The sequence below is a fragment of the Archocentrus centrarchus genome, chromosome 16 (genome assembly GCF_007364275.1).
Source record: "Archocentrus centrarchus isolate MPI-CPG fArcCen1 chromosome 16, fArcCen1, whole genome shotgun sequence".
NCBI lineage: Eukaryota > Metazoa > Chordata > Actinopteri > Cichliformes > Cichlidae > Archocentrus > Archocentrus centrarchus.
The window spans coordinates 27178193-27193948 of record NC_044361.1 but is presented as its reverse complement, the minus strand read 5'-3'; the positions used below and the strand labels follow the sequence as shown (position 1 = coordinate 27193948).

The following is a 15756-nucleotide window of genomic DNA, read 5'->3' as shown; positions in this document are numbered from 1 at the left end:
CAAAAAAGTCCCTCCATAAAGCATATATGTATCATGCAAAAAAATAATAAGGCAATTAAGTAGAAAAAATAAAAGGGAATTAATCATTTATAGGATTTAATTTTTATTATAAGCTGAAAAAAATCTCATGTGTCATGTCTATGAATAAGTGTTATAAATGGTACTATGGAAGTATAATAGCAGAAGCACATTTGGATAACATTACTTTGAGGACACACATACAAAGCAGTACAATTGGATTACATGAGACATGAACAGGCTCATCAGTCTTTCACAGGTCATGTGAAGGCCTGCATATCAGTATAAATGCATTATGTGTATTAACATATCCCTTAAGCACACAATCATATTTTATAAACTGATAGGATATAACTTTATATACGTGATTGCTATTTTTTTTCTTTCCAGAAAAAAGAATTACATGAAAGTATAAAAAAATACTTTCACAATTAACTACCAATTTCATTAAGAGGAAGTCGATAAATTGTAATGGCCACAGTTGTATCTGTAGGGAAGAGCAGGAGGTGTTAAGAATAAAGTGAAACATCTCTTAGATGCTTCCTATCATAAAACCATCACTGTGATGGACTGAAAGATATTTTATTGCAGCCTTTACATGCACTTCAGACTGGACAGCTAAGCAAACAAATCAAACAAGGCAGAAAGGAAAAAAAAAAGAGATAAATTTAAAAAAATAAAACTAAAATTACAGTCTTCAGTTTACTGTGCCATGGTATCGTTTGTCCTGTCTGCGTCAAAAAAAATCATTCAGGCACAGTCATTTGTTCCAAAGTTTCTGCATCATCTTAGTATTGCTTTAATTTTTCCACTCTCCATCCTCCATTTCTTGTTATCGTGAATAAATTTTAGCTTCAAAACCTCCCACATCCCCTCCTTTCATCGCCTCTAAGAGTTGAGGTGCTCCACTTGAATGGTGGATGCTGACACAGTGAGACAGAGGTCCTTGTGAGTACTAATGTCCGCGACACTGACTGGTTTGTACTGGATGTCGTTGGCAGACACTGTCTTGTACTGATGGAGGTCAAACGGACAGGAGATGGTTTCTGTCTGGGAGTAGTTGCTCTGGCTCTGTCCTTGCTGGCCTCTGCCTGCTGCTCCACTCCCAGCTCCCCCAGGTCGGCTCGATGCTCCATCTGCACTCTCTATCCGGCTCTGAGCTCCGGCCTGGCCCTGGGCCTGGCTTTGGTTCTGTTGTGCCGCCTGTGCTGCCATGACTGCTGATGCAGTCAACTGGTCTGGGTTGTGTTTCTCCATGTGTTTCACCAGATACGTCTCCTGAGATGAAGGGAGGATAGGTAGAGGGGAAACAGTGGAGACATGACTACACGGTGTAAAGTAGCTGCCAGGTGTCTGATGCCAGTGAGGCGATTCATAGTGTTGCATGTAGTAATGCTCTTCAGAAATGGACATTTGTCTTACTGAAGTGTAAGTGCGGTTGCAGAGACCACACGAGTAGATCCGGGCGTGTTTGACAGTGTGTGTGGACATGTGCACCTCCAGGCTCGCTGCATCTATGTATCCTTTATTGCAGTTGGGACACTTGTAGGGCTTATCCTTGTTGTGTTGACGCCGGTGAGACTAGGGGAAAAAAATTGTTATTGTTGAGGAAAAGTACAGTGAAGTGCTTTGTGAGGCAGTTACTGAAACATTGTATCCATAAGAAGAGAACTAAACTCCTCCACACCTGTAAATTTGAGAGTTGCGTGAAGGATTTCTCACAGCCTGGGTGAGTGCACTTGTACGGCCGATCTCCAGTATGAATTCTGAATTAAAAAGGAAAAACACATACATGTACAAACACAGACTCCTATCACTTTCAGGATGACCTAACATGACTGCAGGGAGATGAGAAACCTTAGACCAGTGGGTGATTTACCTGCTGTGCTGCTGAAGGTGACTCAGCTGTCTGAAAGACTTCTCGCAGTAAGAGCAGGTGTAGGGTTTCACTCCGGTGTGGATGCGGATATGCTGGGCCAGGTAACTAGAGTTGGCAAATGACTTAGTACAGTGGGGACACTTGTGGGGCTTTGCATCTGTATGGTTCCTGATGAGAGCAGACAAGATGATGAGAGCACACAAGATGTTAAAAGAAAGAAATGAAAACAGGACTGTAAGCATAAACTGGGAAAAAAAATTCATTTTAAAATAATCCTCTTAATTTATCATTTTAGGGAAAAACATCTCATACATGTAAATTAAAGCCTGCAGCGATGAAGCACAGAGCAAATGAAACATTCAGAAATTCTGAACAAAACTCAAAGTATGCTGCTGTAATTAGGGCGAGCAGTAATTAAGAAATTCGCACGAACATCCAACAATGTTAATAATTTTTATCTGTCTGGACCGACTCAATTAGATGCTTGAGATTTAAACACAAGAGGTTATATTAAAGGGGATCCATTATGTTAATTTTTCAGCTCCATAATTTTATTATTGGATTCTATACGAGTAGCTTTGCAAGTTTTGCGGTCCAAAATCATTGTGTCTTTTATTAGCCCTTGATGCAGCCCCTCAGCGCAAACTGTGTTTGAAACAAGCCGTTTTATCTCGTTTCCTCTCCGTTTGAGTCAATTTACTCCATCAAACAGAAGGTTTGAACAGCAGGAGGGTGGGGAATCTATGCTCAGAGCCAGAGCTGCGTCCCTGAGGTGACCATTTTATGGATATTAACAATCACTGACACCATACAGAGCCAAGAGTTGAAAAAATATCTACAAGTCTTGAGAACAGTCTGAAAGCTGAGATTTTGGCTTACAGAGATAACCTTTTTGGTATACATTACAGAAAATATGCAAAAGCATAATAGGTCCCCTTTATAATAATAAATATAAAAGATTTTACAAATGTATCAGTTTAACATGCTTCCAGAAATGATGGGAAATTGATATGAGCAAAAAAAAAAAAAAAAAAAAAACTAAAGAAATAACAGAGCATAAAAGCAAAGCATGGGAGAACATCACTATTCAGTGGAGAAGGTAAGAAAAAGCACTGACAAAAACCTAAACCAATCAATAATGCAAAGGGCTACACGATGGTAAAGAACAATAGTACTGTCAGCTTTGCCATTTAAAAGTGCACTTTAAAATATTTTAAATGGGTATGTGTGTGTTTATGCAAGAAGCAGTGTCAGAAGACATAACAGGACATGCAGACAGAAGCAATAAGAGCAAAAGGTGCAGTGCAACTAGAAGCAAGAAAAGCACAACAACAAATAAAGACAGGAAAAAGGGGTAAAATATTCTCATTGTGTGAATATAACAGAACTCCATGCATCTTAAATCCATCCATTCTCATTATCGAATAAAAAAAAAAAAATAAAATTTCATGGGCAAAGGTCAGACTTGAAAGGTGTAATGTGAATTCTAATATGCTGAAAAGGTCACTGGATGGAACTAGCAACATGTGAGCCAACATCCACAAAGCAATGTAAATTAATCTGGATGCCACTCCACTGTCTTCCCCAGGATGGAGAAGAACGCAGTAGGGGTCTTAGCAGGACAGGTTAAAAGAACAACGAATATGGTACGGGGTGGGCAATGGGGTTCGGGGTTGGGGGGTCTGTAGTACCGTGAGTGCTGCTGTAAGTGACTGAGCTGCCTGAAAGATTTCTGGCAGTAGGAGCAGGTGTAAGGCTTGGCCCCGCTGTGGATGCGGATGTGCTGGGCCAGGTAGCTGGAGTTGGCGAATGACTTGGCGCAGTGAGGACACTTGTGAGGTTTGGCCTCTGTGTGCGACTTGGAGTGGATCTGCATGTCAGACTTACTGAAGAAGGTCGCCGCACACATCCGGCACCTACAGGTGTAGAGACAGAGAAATGGAAGGATGGGATGGAAGGACAAGAAGGAGGAAGGAGAGGGAGATTTACGAGAGGAGAAGAAAACGAGAGAAGGTGGGACAGAAGAAGATTAGGAGACAGGGTAATGGAGCAACGACCCACAGAGAGAAATAAGTTATTGCAGAAAATGAAAAGAAGATTAAAAAAAAAAAAATCAATGACGACAAAGGCGGGTTAAATTAAATAAAGAAGACACAACCGGACAACACAGTGAGATATCAAGGGAGGAATTAGTGAAAACTGATGAGGAAAGGTACACGGATACTAAATAAAGAGGAAGAGCAGGACATGGAAGTCAGATCACAGCTCAAAGAGCATGCTTTATAAAGTCAAAGAGGACAGAAGAAGGCAGGTTTGTGTCCAGTGTGTGCAGATGGAGAGAGCATCTACGAAGCATGTATTTGTTTTCTCAAATACATTTTAGTAAATAATTAAGCATCCATCACAAAGCTGGTGTGTTCAACAACAACATGCAGTGAAGAGTGTTTGTCTGAGGAGTCGGCGTGTCAGACGCTAATATCCAGCACTGCCTAGGTCATCTACAAAAGCTGAAAATCTCATTGCTAATTTCCAAAAGAGCACAGAGAAACAGGTATACTTGCATTCCACAGCCAGAGCAAGGAAATGGAGATGAGGATCAAGTATTTATAAAAAAAAAAAAAAAAAAAAAACACTACCTGTATGTCTTCATGCTATCTTTCGAGCCATGGTCTTCCTCTTCATTCGAGAGCTCATATGGATCTCTAGTATGATGCTGCAAAGTTGTCACCTATCAAAAATAAATTCTAATTTATTTCATTACCAGTTCACTGCCTCGCTCTTCCCTTTGAACATCTGGAGCTGTTCTCTTACCTGGCCACCTGGTGTCAGATGAGCCAGTATTACAGTTTCATTTCCAGGTCCACCCATATGACCAACCCGAGACACTGTTGTCTTCTTCTTCCGCCCTCTTTTGGAGGGCGCTGGCATTACAACCACATGGGAATTCCCGTCCACTTCTTTTTTGTCTATAACAAGATCGACAATCACAGGTTACGATGATGGAGTAAAGTTTTGAAAGCAGCATGTGGAACAAATTTGTAATGATCCTATCCGCGTATTTAATGCCATCTGTATAAGAGTCTGCAGGTGTACTAACGTCAAACTGAAAAGCAGAGAATGCTGAAGGAAGTCTAGTAATCAACATCTGACTAAATTAGGACAGCATCAGATACAAAATTATCTCGTTTGCTTTCTAAAAGCAAAAACAAACCAATATTTTATAAACTGCTTCAAACAGCATCTGTTTCACTGAAAGCTATAAATTCACTTGAAGGCATAGAACCATAAGTCACTAACACAGGCTGGATAATAAAATTGGTTATTAGCGGGCAGCTTTCTGGTTTTGTTACTCCTCAGATCATTCCATGCTTTGTGGACAAGGGCACAGATGGGTTCATAGCTCAGAGATGTAATTAAAGAACAAACTGAACAAAGTCTAACTTTTACAGGTTTGACCATGTTCCAAGGCATGAAGTCAGCGTTAAATGTTTCATAGATGTTTGTTTCCAGAGTTTTTAGTGTACTGTTTCTTTCCCAACCTAAATAAAAAAGAAAATTCACGAATAACCGCAAAAGCCATCGTTTTCACAAGTGAGGGTTTCAGTCAGTTATTAGTCATGTTAAACCTGGTTCATGCTCATTACCGCCGCCCTCCCGTGCCAAAAGTGTTGCTCAAAGCCATGAAGACACAACTGTTTGACTGAGTTGGTCTCAATGATATAACAGTACTGGACCTCAGAGATTCTCAGATTACAAAGAGAGAGATGCTGCAACAGCTTGAGAAGAAGAGACTTTCTGGAGAAAACTGTGGTTCCTTAGTTTCCTGTTTCGACTACCTCTACTCCTGCACCAGCACTCATGCAGAGGTTTATTCTGTGTTGCTGCACCCATTGTTCAGGAGAGGATTGCAGTGTGTCTAGTACACCATGAAGCACCAGTATAAACGGTTATGGGGCTGTGGTGACGTCACAGTTGGCACACAACACAATCAATAAGGTGCCCATAAACCAGGCTTTAGACACTTTAACTTCTGAATTGCAGTAAATCTATTACACTGTTTTATTTACCCCTATAAGTTGTAATCGTTTACATACAAATCTTTGTAAACTGTACTTCTGAGAAACAACAAGTTAGTTGGCCAGTTTCTCTGAAAAAAAAATTCCACCAAGGTGAGTGTCCATGTGTGTGTGTGTGTGTGTGTGTGTGTGTGTGTGTGTGTGTGTGTGTGTGTGTGTGCACTCTTCACCTGAAGAATGGAGTGCTGAAACAATCATGGTTGTTGCTGGATGGCCAGACACAAATGACTGAGAGGAGGTGGGAGACACCAGAGTTCCCTGAGGAGTCGTGATCACCAAACCAGCTGGAGAGAAAGAGACGAGAGCGGCGATAAGGAAAAGTTTCGGTCTAAGATGAGCGGCGTCACTGAGGTTGAGGAATTACTTCAAACTAAAGCTTCAAAAATGTGTTGCCAAAAGCATTTTTGTACTATAAGCTGGATCTGCAAATGTAACAATAGCACTATAAAAGAGAATGTCTATAATATAGCACTATTGCTTTCTCAGCTAAAACTGGGTTTGTAGCAGGAATTTAAATGCTCAGATGTTCACTTTATCCCCAGTTGCTGTTCTCACAAAATTTGTTCTCATCACCTGAATCATTTAACAAACTTCTGCTACTTTATAATTCAAAACTGAACGTATGGGATCTAAATACAGCCTCAATATTTGGTGTTTCACTGTTTTTAACTCATCCTCCAATCATCAAAAATGTAAAATGCATCAACCTGAAAACTGAGAAAGAGACGCTTAAAGGTTTCTCCACACAGAAACAAGCCCACCTGCTGTCATGATGCCTGTGGAGGGGACAGGCAGCACTGTGATGTTCTGGGTGCTGTGCGGAGGGTGGAGGTGCGCCGCACTACCAGCCTGCCCTCCTCCATCTGTCTTGGCCCCAGGCGTGGGGATGGTGAGAAGAGTCGTCTGGTAGTGAGATGCAGCAGAAGAAGAGAAGGAAGCACTCTTTTCCTGCTGCTCTTTTACTTTGTTTAGGAACATGGCATTCTCAATCTGTCAGGAGAGATATTTTTTTTCTTTAAAGCACATAATTTGCCCCACTTATCAACTGATTAAACAGGAAACTCTTGTCCAGCCTTACCTGTCCAGGCATAGTGGGGACAGGAGACCAGAAATATGATGAATTAAAATGAGAGTCTTCCATTATTTCTGCAATGACACAAAAGCAGCAAAATTTAAAAACACACCTGTCCAACACTAGAATTCATTCAGTTAAATGGAATTAAAATGAGCTAAATGAATCTTATATATAAAACATACAGTCTATCTTTGTGGTTATTTTGGGAGCTGAAGTCTGTAATACGGCTCATGTGTTCTGCCATAATACATTTAATCCAACCTCCTTAAAATATTTCCTTAACACTTTTAGTAAGGAGTTAGTTAGTAGTGGTTAGAAAATATTGGGGACAGATGCCAAAAAATGGCCACAAAGCTGAAGCAGCACAGCCACAGAGGAAAACAATTTTTAACAGAAAATGAACTTTACTAGCTTTAGGATTCCCTGGATAGCTCATTCATTAAACAACCTTGGTCTGAGTTAGGTGTGCCTAATAAAGTGGCAGCAGAGTCTGTTTCTCTCACAGCTGCTTGTCTAGATTACAGTTAAAAAAGCAAATTTCTACCAGTTTGATTACCAGTGTATTTCTATGCAGTCTAATGAGAAAGACCCTAATGAAGTGTTTCCCACACCAAAGAGCGTGTGCTACATGATCCTCCTGCAGATCAATAACAAGACAAATACCAGATCGATGCATTATTATTTTAAGGGCTCAACCCACTGCAAGGGTTTCCTTCTGGGAGGCTTCTGGGCAAAAAACTGTAGTAATGGTTTGTCAACTCTCTCAGTTCATTTGTGCAGCTTATTCCTAAAATATGAGATGCCTTCCTGAGTTCTGACCGCAAACTGCAGAATACAAATTAATTTGAGAATGTGCACCTTGTTAGCAAAGCCAACAGAAATAATGAAGGCCATGAATCTAAATCTTGACATTCTTCAAGATGGGGATCAGGTAATACAGCTGTATGTAAAGAGCCTAAGCCTGTCAGTCACTACACTTTAGGAGTGCCTATAAAGCAGGCAAAATTATAGAGCTTTGGCGCAGCACATATTTTGTTTTAGAATAAAAAGCAAAGAGTTGGTTCATATCATTCATATATATATATATATATATATATATATATATATATATATATATATATATATATATATATATATATATATATATATATATATGTATGCCAAAATGTGGTGCAGCCCTCAATGAAGCCACTGCTAAGTTTAGAAGTCGCACTTCTGCTTTTTTTTTTTTTTGTGATAACAAATATTTGAACTGGAAGAGCCCCACCCCCACGCACACACACAGTTAAGGCAATGAGCACATTATTTAACAGAAATATGAGCATTGTCTTGGATAAACAAAAAACTTATTTTATATTTGAGGGGAAAAAACTGAGTTATGATAATAATAATAATGATGATAATAATAATAATGCCTTAGACTTAAATAGTGCTTTTCAAGGTACTCAAAGTGCTTTACAGTTCCATTGCACTATTCATTCACACCTCAATCACACTTGGTGGTGGTAAGCTACTAATGTAGCCACAGCTGCCCTGGGGCAGTCTGACAGAGGCGTGGCTGCCAATTCGCTCCTATGGCCCCTCCGACCACCACCAAACACCAACCACATTCACACTTAGACACTTGCTGGTGGTTTTCCTTTGGCTCTGGTGAAAAACTTCTGCAGACACTAAATGTGTGTCTATCCAGGAAAAACCCTGGTTAATCAAATTATTAATAATTCCCCAGACTCAGGCTGGAATTTTTGTTGTTGTTTGTTTGCTTTTTGTTTTTTGGAGGGTCCCTTGAGGTGTGGGGCTCTTGGGGCAGCATTAGGCTCAGTTCTGTGACATCCTACTGCTAAAGAATACAGTAAAAAACAAAGGCAAATTAGGGGGGAGAGTCATCCTGTTTTTCTGAATTAATGAGATAATTATCTTGCAAAACTTTTCATTAAAAAAAAAAAAAAAAGAAAATGTTCTGTTTCTCTGAATTAAATTCCCAGAAGAGCCACTGTTGACTTAAAAGCTTAATTTCATGAGTGTTAATGTTTAATTAAGCTTAATTTAATACAGTTTTCTTTAAGTTTAGGTTTGAAGCAGTGGGAGATACTGGCATCTGTGAGTACTATAAATGGTACCGTTATACACTGTTTATCAGCTGGATATTACAGTTTCTCCAGGATCTTTAGGATATGAATTGATACACAAAAATGCCAATATCATCCAGTGTTTCCAACCCAAAAAGCAAATAAAACTGTATTGCTTTATGGCTCCCATGAACTAAAGCTTTCAAGTCAATCAAGACTATTTGGGGATTTTAAGATATGAGTATCTTACAGACTAGAAGACAGTCAGTACATTTATATGGTAAGAAAAGTAAAAAATAAAATGTTGGTCTCATGGATGATTTATTACAGATATTTTAAATATCTTTTATTTTGTCTTGATTTCTTGTTGTTTTTGTATTCAGATTAACTTCCAGATTAAGTTTGTTTGCTTGTTTTATTTTAATTCCTATTGTTTGAAAAAGTTTAGTTATTATCAATTTTAGTGTCAGTTTTGGTTTCTTTAATTATTATATTACAAGGGATATTTGTCCGGACCAAATTTTAGAAGCTCAGATCAGGTACTACAATATAAACACTTGACTAAAACATGTGCATGAATATCCCCTCATTAATATATTGACAATTAAAACTGAAAAACTGTCATCTATACTTCATTTAGTTTATTAAGAATAAAACACCGTTTCGTGTATTTTCTTATTTATTTATTAAGAATTTTTGTTGTTTAGTTCAGTGTAACTAACATGTATTTTCACACCTTTTGGTTTTTAGCTTGGCTGTCTATAAAAACCTTGTCTGGGATTAAGTATTTGATATCATACAGCTGTGAATCTATAACTACAGCTCTGATTAAGTTTCCAGATGTGTTAAAACATCACTATTAAATATGAGGTTAAACTTCCTTGTCTGGGTTCCTAGATTTCAGCATTTAGCGGCATTCAAAGCTGATCTATATCCGGCTACTTAGCTTTAAGTTGGCCCTGCAGAATAGAGTCGGCCTAAAAAAACTACAAAAACGTGAACTTTTATAAAACGCCACATATCGGAACAATGTGAGGCGAAGATCTACAGCAGGTCTCCATTTGGCCTCCGTGCATCCTGCGGTTATTCAGGCCCGACGTGCTGATTAACATAGAGTTAGCAGACACACACTGAGCCTGTGCTGCCTTCCTGCTCGGGGGAAAAATAAGCGCAAAGCAATGAGAAAAAAAAAAAAAACCAAAAGCATAAAAAAAAACTGAAGCGAAGAAAAAAAAATAGACCATCCTCACAGACTTCCGGCTGTGGGGACGGGTGGAGAGGCGGCAGCAGAGTCGAGCAAATCTATCAAAATTTACTACCGACTGCGTGGAGAAGAGTGGCGTTTACCGGAGCTGACGACTCCTCCGCGAAGCTCCAGCAGGCCGGGATAGTTTGGACACAGTTTCCAAATCTGTCCAAATTCCTGTGAATCAGTGAAGCCCCCCCCCCCTCCTCTTTTTTTTTTCCTCTTGTTCTTTTTTTTTTTTTTTTTTTTTTTTTTTTTTGGTTTTTTTTCCCCTCCGGTGAGCCAGTCGCCTCGTCTGAGCTTCACTTCCTCCTGATAAGGTCGTCAGACAAAAGAAGCGTCTGTGCTGACGTCACTTCCGCTATCTGACAGGCAGTTAATTTAAAAAATGTAAAAAGTCCTCGATCTGCTGGTCGGTGTTTTTTCAGTAGCAGAGATTTAAAAAAAACAAACAAACAAACAACAACAACAAAAAAAAAACATGAACTAGATCCGCACATAATTATTTCCCTCGCGTTTAAATTTTTATTTACAAAGAGGAAGGCCCCAACTCTTGCCACGATGCGTTCAGTTGGTGTCAGAAATATAACAGATCCCAGTGTGTGTCACTTTAAACCAGGGGTGTCCAACACGTGGCCCGTGGGCCAGAACCGGCCTGCAAATGGATGGGCGTTTGTTTTTAAAGGTGTTTTAAGCTCAACTGACTTTTTAAATTTTATTAAATAAAGTTAGAAATGCATGAACTAGACCCACACAGGATTATTTCACTTTGCCACATTTGGGTTTTTATTTACAAAGAAGAGAAGGCTCCAACGGTGCATTCAGTCAGAAATATAACTGATCCCAGTAGGTGTCACTTTAAACCAAGGACGTCCAACACTAGGCCCTGGGGGCTCAAACCAGTATCATGCAAAATGGGATTATCTGCCAAAAAGTGATTTTTAATATTTAAACTGTTGTAAATGATTTGTTGGTCTATAATTGGTCAAACATATGTCTCATGAATGATATGAAGTCATTTTGAGCCAGAAAGACCATTCCTGTGACAAGGTAGAAGCTGCAGTCAGTTTTTGGTAAAATGACTTTTATATATCCTTTAATTATCCAGGTAAAATGTGTCATTGACATTGAAAATGTCTTTTTCCAAGAGCGATCTGGCCTAGAGTGCAGCAGAAATTGCAACAAATATAACATCACAGTTCAATAAAGATATTTAAAGGGGACAGGACTGATTAAAATCTAGGTACAATAATGCAGGTTTACTGTTTAGGTTTACTGTTTGCACCATGGGTCTGAGAGTAACAAAATTTCAATCCTGTGTATGTCCTGTACATATTGCAGATTCGACAATAAAGCTGACTTTGACTTTGAGAATCATAAAGATACTTGCAAAAGAGATAATTCTTTACTGTATGTATAACCCCTTCATAAATGCTGTCAAATACAGTATAATAATAAAATTAAAAGAAAAACAAAAGCAAGTCAAGCTTTATGCAGCCACCTTTACAGCCCACACAACAAATTCAAGTATGAATAGCCTATCTGAAACCACATCATGAAAGAGTATACATTATAACCATGATCACCCAGCACACTCACAGCAAAAAATTTTTTTTTTCAAGTTTCAAGTGAGATCATGCTTTAAAGTCAGCCTCACAAGCTGGTGATGACCTTTTTTAGTTCCAAAGAGACATATGGCAGTGGTAATTTTATTAGAACATTTCATCACGTGCAAACTCAATGTGCTTAACACAGAAGATAAAAATATAAATATCTGTGTAAGTTTACAATGTCTTAAGACAGTGAAAAGATAGTGTACTGTGACGTGTCGACTCATGACAGGTCACAAAACACAGGCAGCAGTGAAGAGACGAGGTGGTTGCATTAAGCTTGCTTCGATTTTATTTACACCTTAGACATTGAGGGCCTTCATGTGGCAGTATGGATGAGCACTGTTGATCAGTGCTCATGTCACATCTGTTCTTTCAATTTGGATAAGATCGTAGCTTTCACACAATTATAAACATCCTTTCCACTTCATACACTCACATACACCAACACATACACCCAACACATCCCCCCCAAACACTTCGAGTCGGGGGAAGGGGTGGGCAGGTTTTCCCACACCCCTGTTTCCTGCACCCTGCCTGGAGTGGGGGCTGGCTAGGGGTTCAGGGCTGGGTCCCCGTGTTACTGCTGGCTCTGGGGGGGTATCCGCTCACCGACACTTTGTTGGGGGTTGATGAGGAAGGGTGTGTCTGTGTATGTTCTCATGATTGTGTGAATGAGTACATGGTCTGTGTGTATTGGCGGTGTGTGTATATGTGTACAGCTGGGCCTGGGTCTGGGGCTTGCTGAGCCTTGGCCCCTGTGGTACATGGTTGTGGAGGGTGGGAGGTACCCCTCCTGCTACTGCTCCCCACTGATCATTGCTGCCTCCCCTGGGATGTGGGTGCCTGTTGGTTCCAGTGTGCATGGCCAGATGTCTTGGTGTGGTTGTTGGTTCCCTTGGGGGTTGTGGCCCGGGGGTAGCTGGTAAAAAGTAAAACAAAATTAAAAATGTCCATTGAATGTAGGCCTACAGTGGCTTGCAAAAGTATTCATACCCCTTGAACTTTTCCATATTTTGTCACATTACAACCACAAACATAAATATATTTCACTGGAATTTAATGTGAAAGACCAACACAAAGTGGTATACAATTGTGAAGTGGAAAGAAAATTATACATGATCCAAAACATTTTTTACAAATAAAAAACTGAAAAGTGTGGTGTGCAAAAGTATTCAGCCCCCTTTTCTCTGGGTGCAACCAATTGCATTCAGAAGTTGCCTGATGACTGCTAATGACTAGAAAGAGTCCACCTGTGTGTAATCTAATCTCAGTACAAATACAGCTGCTCCGTGACGGCCTCAGAGGTTGGTTAAGAGAATATTGGGGAGTAAACAGCATCATGAAGTCCAAAGAACACAGCAGACAGGTCAGGAATAAGGTTGTGGAGAAGTTTAAAGCAGGATTAGGCTATAAAAAGATTTCCCAAGCTTTGAACATCTCACGGAGCACTGTTCAATCCATTATCTGGAAATGGAAAGAGTATGGCACAACTGTAAACCTACCAAGACAAGGCCGTCCACCTAAACTTACAGGCCGAACAAGGAGAGCACTGATCAGAGATGCAGCCAAGAGGCCCGTGGTGACTCTGGACGAAATGCAGAGATCTACAGCTCAGGTGGGGGAATCTGTCCACAGGACAACTATTAGTCGTGCGCTGCACAAATATGGTCTTTATGGAAGAGTGGCAAGAAGAAAGCCATTGTTAAAAGAAAACCATAAAAAGTCCCATTTGCAGTTTGCCAGAAGCCATGTTGGGGACACAGCAAACATGTGGAACAAGGTGCTTTGGTCAGATGAGACCAAAATTGAACTTTTTGGCCAAAATGCAAAACGTTATGTGTGGCGGAGAATTAACACTGCACATCACTCTGAACACACCATCCCCACTGTCAAATATGGTGGTGGCTGCATCATGCTCTGGGGCTGCTTCTCTTCAGCAGGGACAGGGAAGTTGGTCAGAGTTGATGGGAAGATGGATGGAGCCAAATACAGGGCAATCTTGGAGGAAAACCTGTTGGAGTCTGCAAAAGGCTTCAGACTGGGGCGGAGGTTCACCTTCCAGCAGGACAACGACCCTAAACATAAAGCCAGGGCTACAATGGAATGGTTTAAAACAAAACATATTCATGTGTTAGAATGGCCCAGTCAAAGTCCAGACCTAAACCCAATCGACAATTTGTGGCAAGATCTGAAAACTGCTGTTCACAAACACTCTCCATCTAATCTGACTGAGCTTGAGCTGTTTTACAAAGAAGAATGGGCAAAAATTTCAGTCACTAGATGTGCAAAGCTGGTGGAGACATAACCTAAAAGACTTGCAGCTGTAATTGCAGCAAAAGGTGGTTCCACAAAGTATTGACTCAGGGGGGCTGAATACTTTTGCACACCGCACTTTTCAGTTTTTTATTTGTAAAAAATGTTTTGAATCATGTATAATTTTCTTTCCACTTAACAATTGTATACCACTTTGTGTTGGTCTTTCTCATTAAATTCCAGTGAAATGTGACAAAATATGGAAAAATTCAAGTGGTATGAATACTTTTGCAAGCCACTGTACATATACCATTTAGCCTGTAAGGGGTAGTTGACTTTCCAGCATCTGACTTGCACAGATCCAGGCGCTCCAAAATTAGTGTTCTCCTCAGTCATGCTGCTAAGAATGGTACAGATGCTCCAAGCTACTATCAACTGAATAAATAACATCGGTGTGGTTGCTACTACAAGAACTTAGAATGTGGGTATCTGACATTTTACTTATAGTTGTAAAAGTATGCCAGTAGAATTCAGCTGAGGCGTGACAGTGACCTTTTTGGACGAACCAGGACCCTTGGGGCCTGTCCACAAGGTTGACGCTGTTTGTTCCCAAAAAGTTATTTTTAAAGGATGGGTATCGTTCTCTAAAATTATTCTTTCTAATAACCTTTGTTCATCAATAACATTGTTATAACATTCTTAGTGGCAGTCTTCTTTGAATGTTCCCAGAGTATTGTTTATTTAGTTCAAGGCTTATCAATATATTTTTAAATTACTTTGTGCAAGAGATTGGGTATATCTGGTTACTCTCTCAGAACTGAGAGAGCCTCAAGGAAATCTGGGGTTTCTGCCACTAAAAATTGCATTTATTTATTTATTGCCATCTGTAAGTAAAAAATCTTTGAGTTATTATCTCAATGTTTTGACTCTATAGCCCCACATTTTAAGATAACAACATGAAATTTCAACTTAGTTCTAAATTTTTCCTTGAAGATCCTTTTTCAGTGTAGGCTGAACTGACACGGTACATCTGTGTTTACACTTTGGTTCATGCATTAGATAATTTGTTTTGTTGTAGCTGCGTACATTGCAATATTTACACTGACACCTTTATCGGTTTTGTTAATTTCTGGATACAGTTCAAAATATATCAACTGGAAAAAAATCTCAATATTTTCATAATGTAGACTGCATATACATATTTTGATGATGTCATAATAATTAAATAATAATGTTCAAAAATGAACCCCTTAAAGAACTTTTCTGCTGGCGTCCCTTGAGGAACCTTTTTGAACTGAAAAGGTTACTTCTCAGTGACATTGGTGAGGAAACAGAGAATTTCCTGAGGCTCTCCTACTTTTAAAAGTGTGGGTTACCAGTGTATTAGAGGGCTAACAGGCAGAGAAAGATGATTATTCATGCTCACATTTATCCAATTTAGAATCACTAATACAGGGAGAACATGCAGACTCCAACGTCCCAGCAGACCAGCAGGTTTGAGCTTCTTGCCTCAAAGCAAGAAGCTTG

General features: G+C 39.7%; 1 protein-coding gene across 4 annotated transcripts; it reads right to left on the bottom strand.

Moving 5' to 3' along the window:
* Positions 1-117: 117 nt before the first annotated feature.
* Positions 118-10613, bottom strand: znf384b (zinc finger protein 384 b). Of its 4 annotated transcripts, XM_030750804.1 has the most exons (11): positions 10465-10612; positions 7052-7119; positions 6735-6963; positions 6144-6257; positions 4709-4863; positions 4534-4625; positions 3589-3813; positions 1898-2065; positions 1706-1784; positions 1441-1599; positions 118-1296 (listed from the first exon to the last, which is right to left on the bottom strand). In XM_030750804.1, the coding sequence occupies exons 2-11, from the start codon at positions 7112-7114 to the stop codon at positions 907-909; spliced, it is 1674 nt and encodes a 557-aa protein (XP_030606664.1). In that variant the 5' UTR covers positions 7115-7119; positions 10465-10612; the 3' UTR covers positions 118-906. The 4 variants fall into 4 exon arrangements, with proteins under 4 accessions (XP_030606664.1, XP_030606663.1, XP_030606662.1 ...); XM_030750803.1 differs by having other exon boundaries at positions 118-1599; positions 10465-10613; XM_030750802.1 differs by lacking the exon at positions 3589-3813 and having other exon boundaries at positions 10465-10589.
* Positions 10614-15756: the final 5143 nt, after the last annotated feature.

Bases quoted from the DNA above. Each gene is read 5' to 3' on its own strand.
- znf384b (XM_030750803.1), bottom strand. From the start codon at position 7,114: ATGGAAGACTCTCATTTTAATTCATCATATTTCTGGTCTCCTGTCCCC. The intron at 6,258-6,734 runs GTGGGCTTGTTT...CTTTCTCTCCAG, and splicing joins CACAGGCATCATGACAGCAG to CTGGTTTGGTGATCACGACT. The intron at 1,600-1,705 runs GTGTGGAGGAGT...TTTTTCCCCTAG, and splicing joins CGCAACTCTCAAATTTACAG to TCTCACCGGCGTCAACACAA.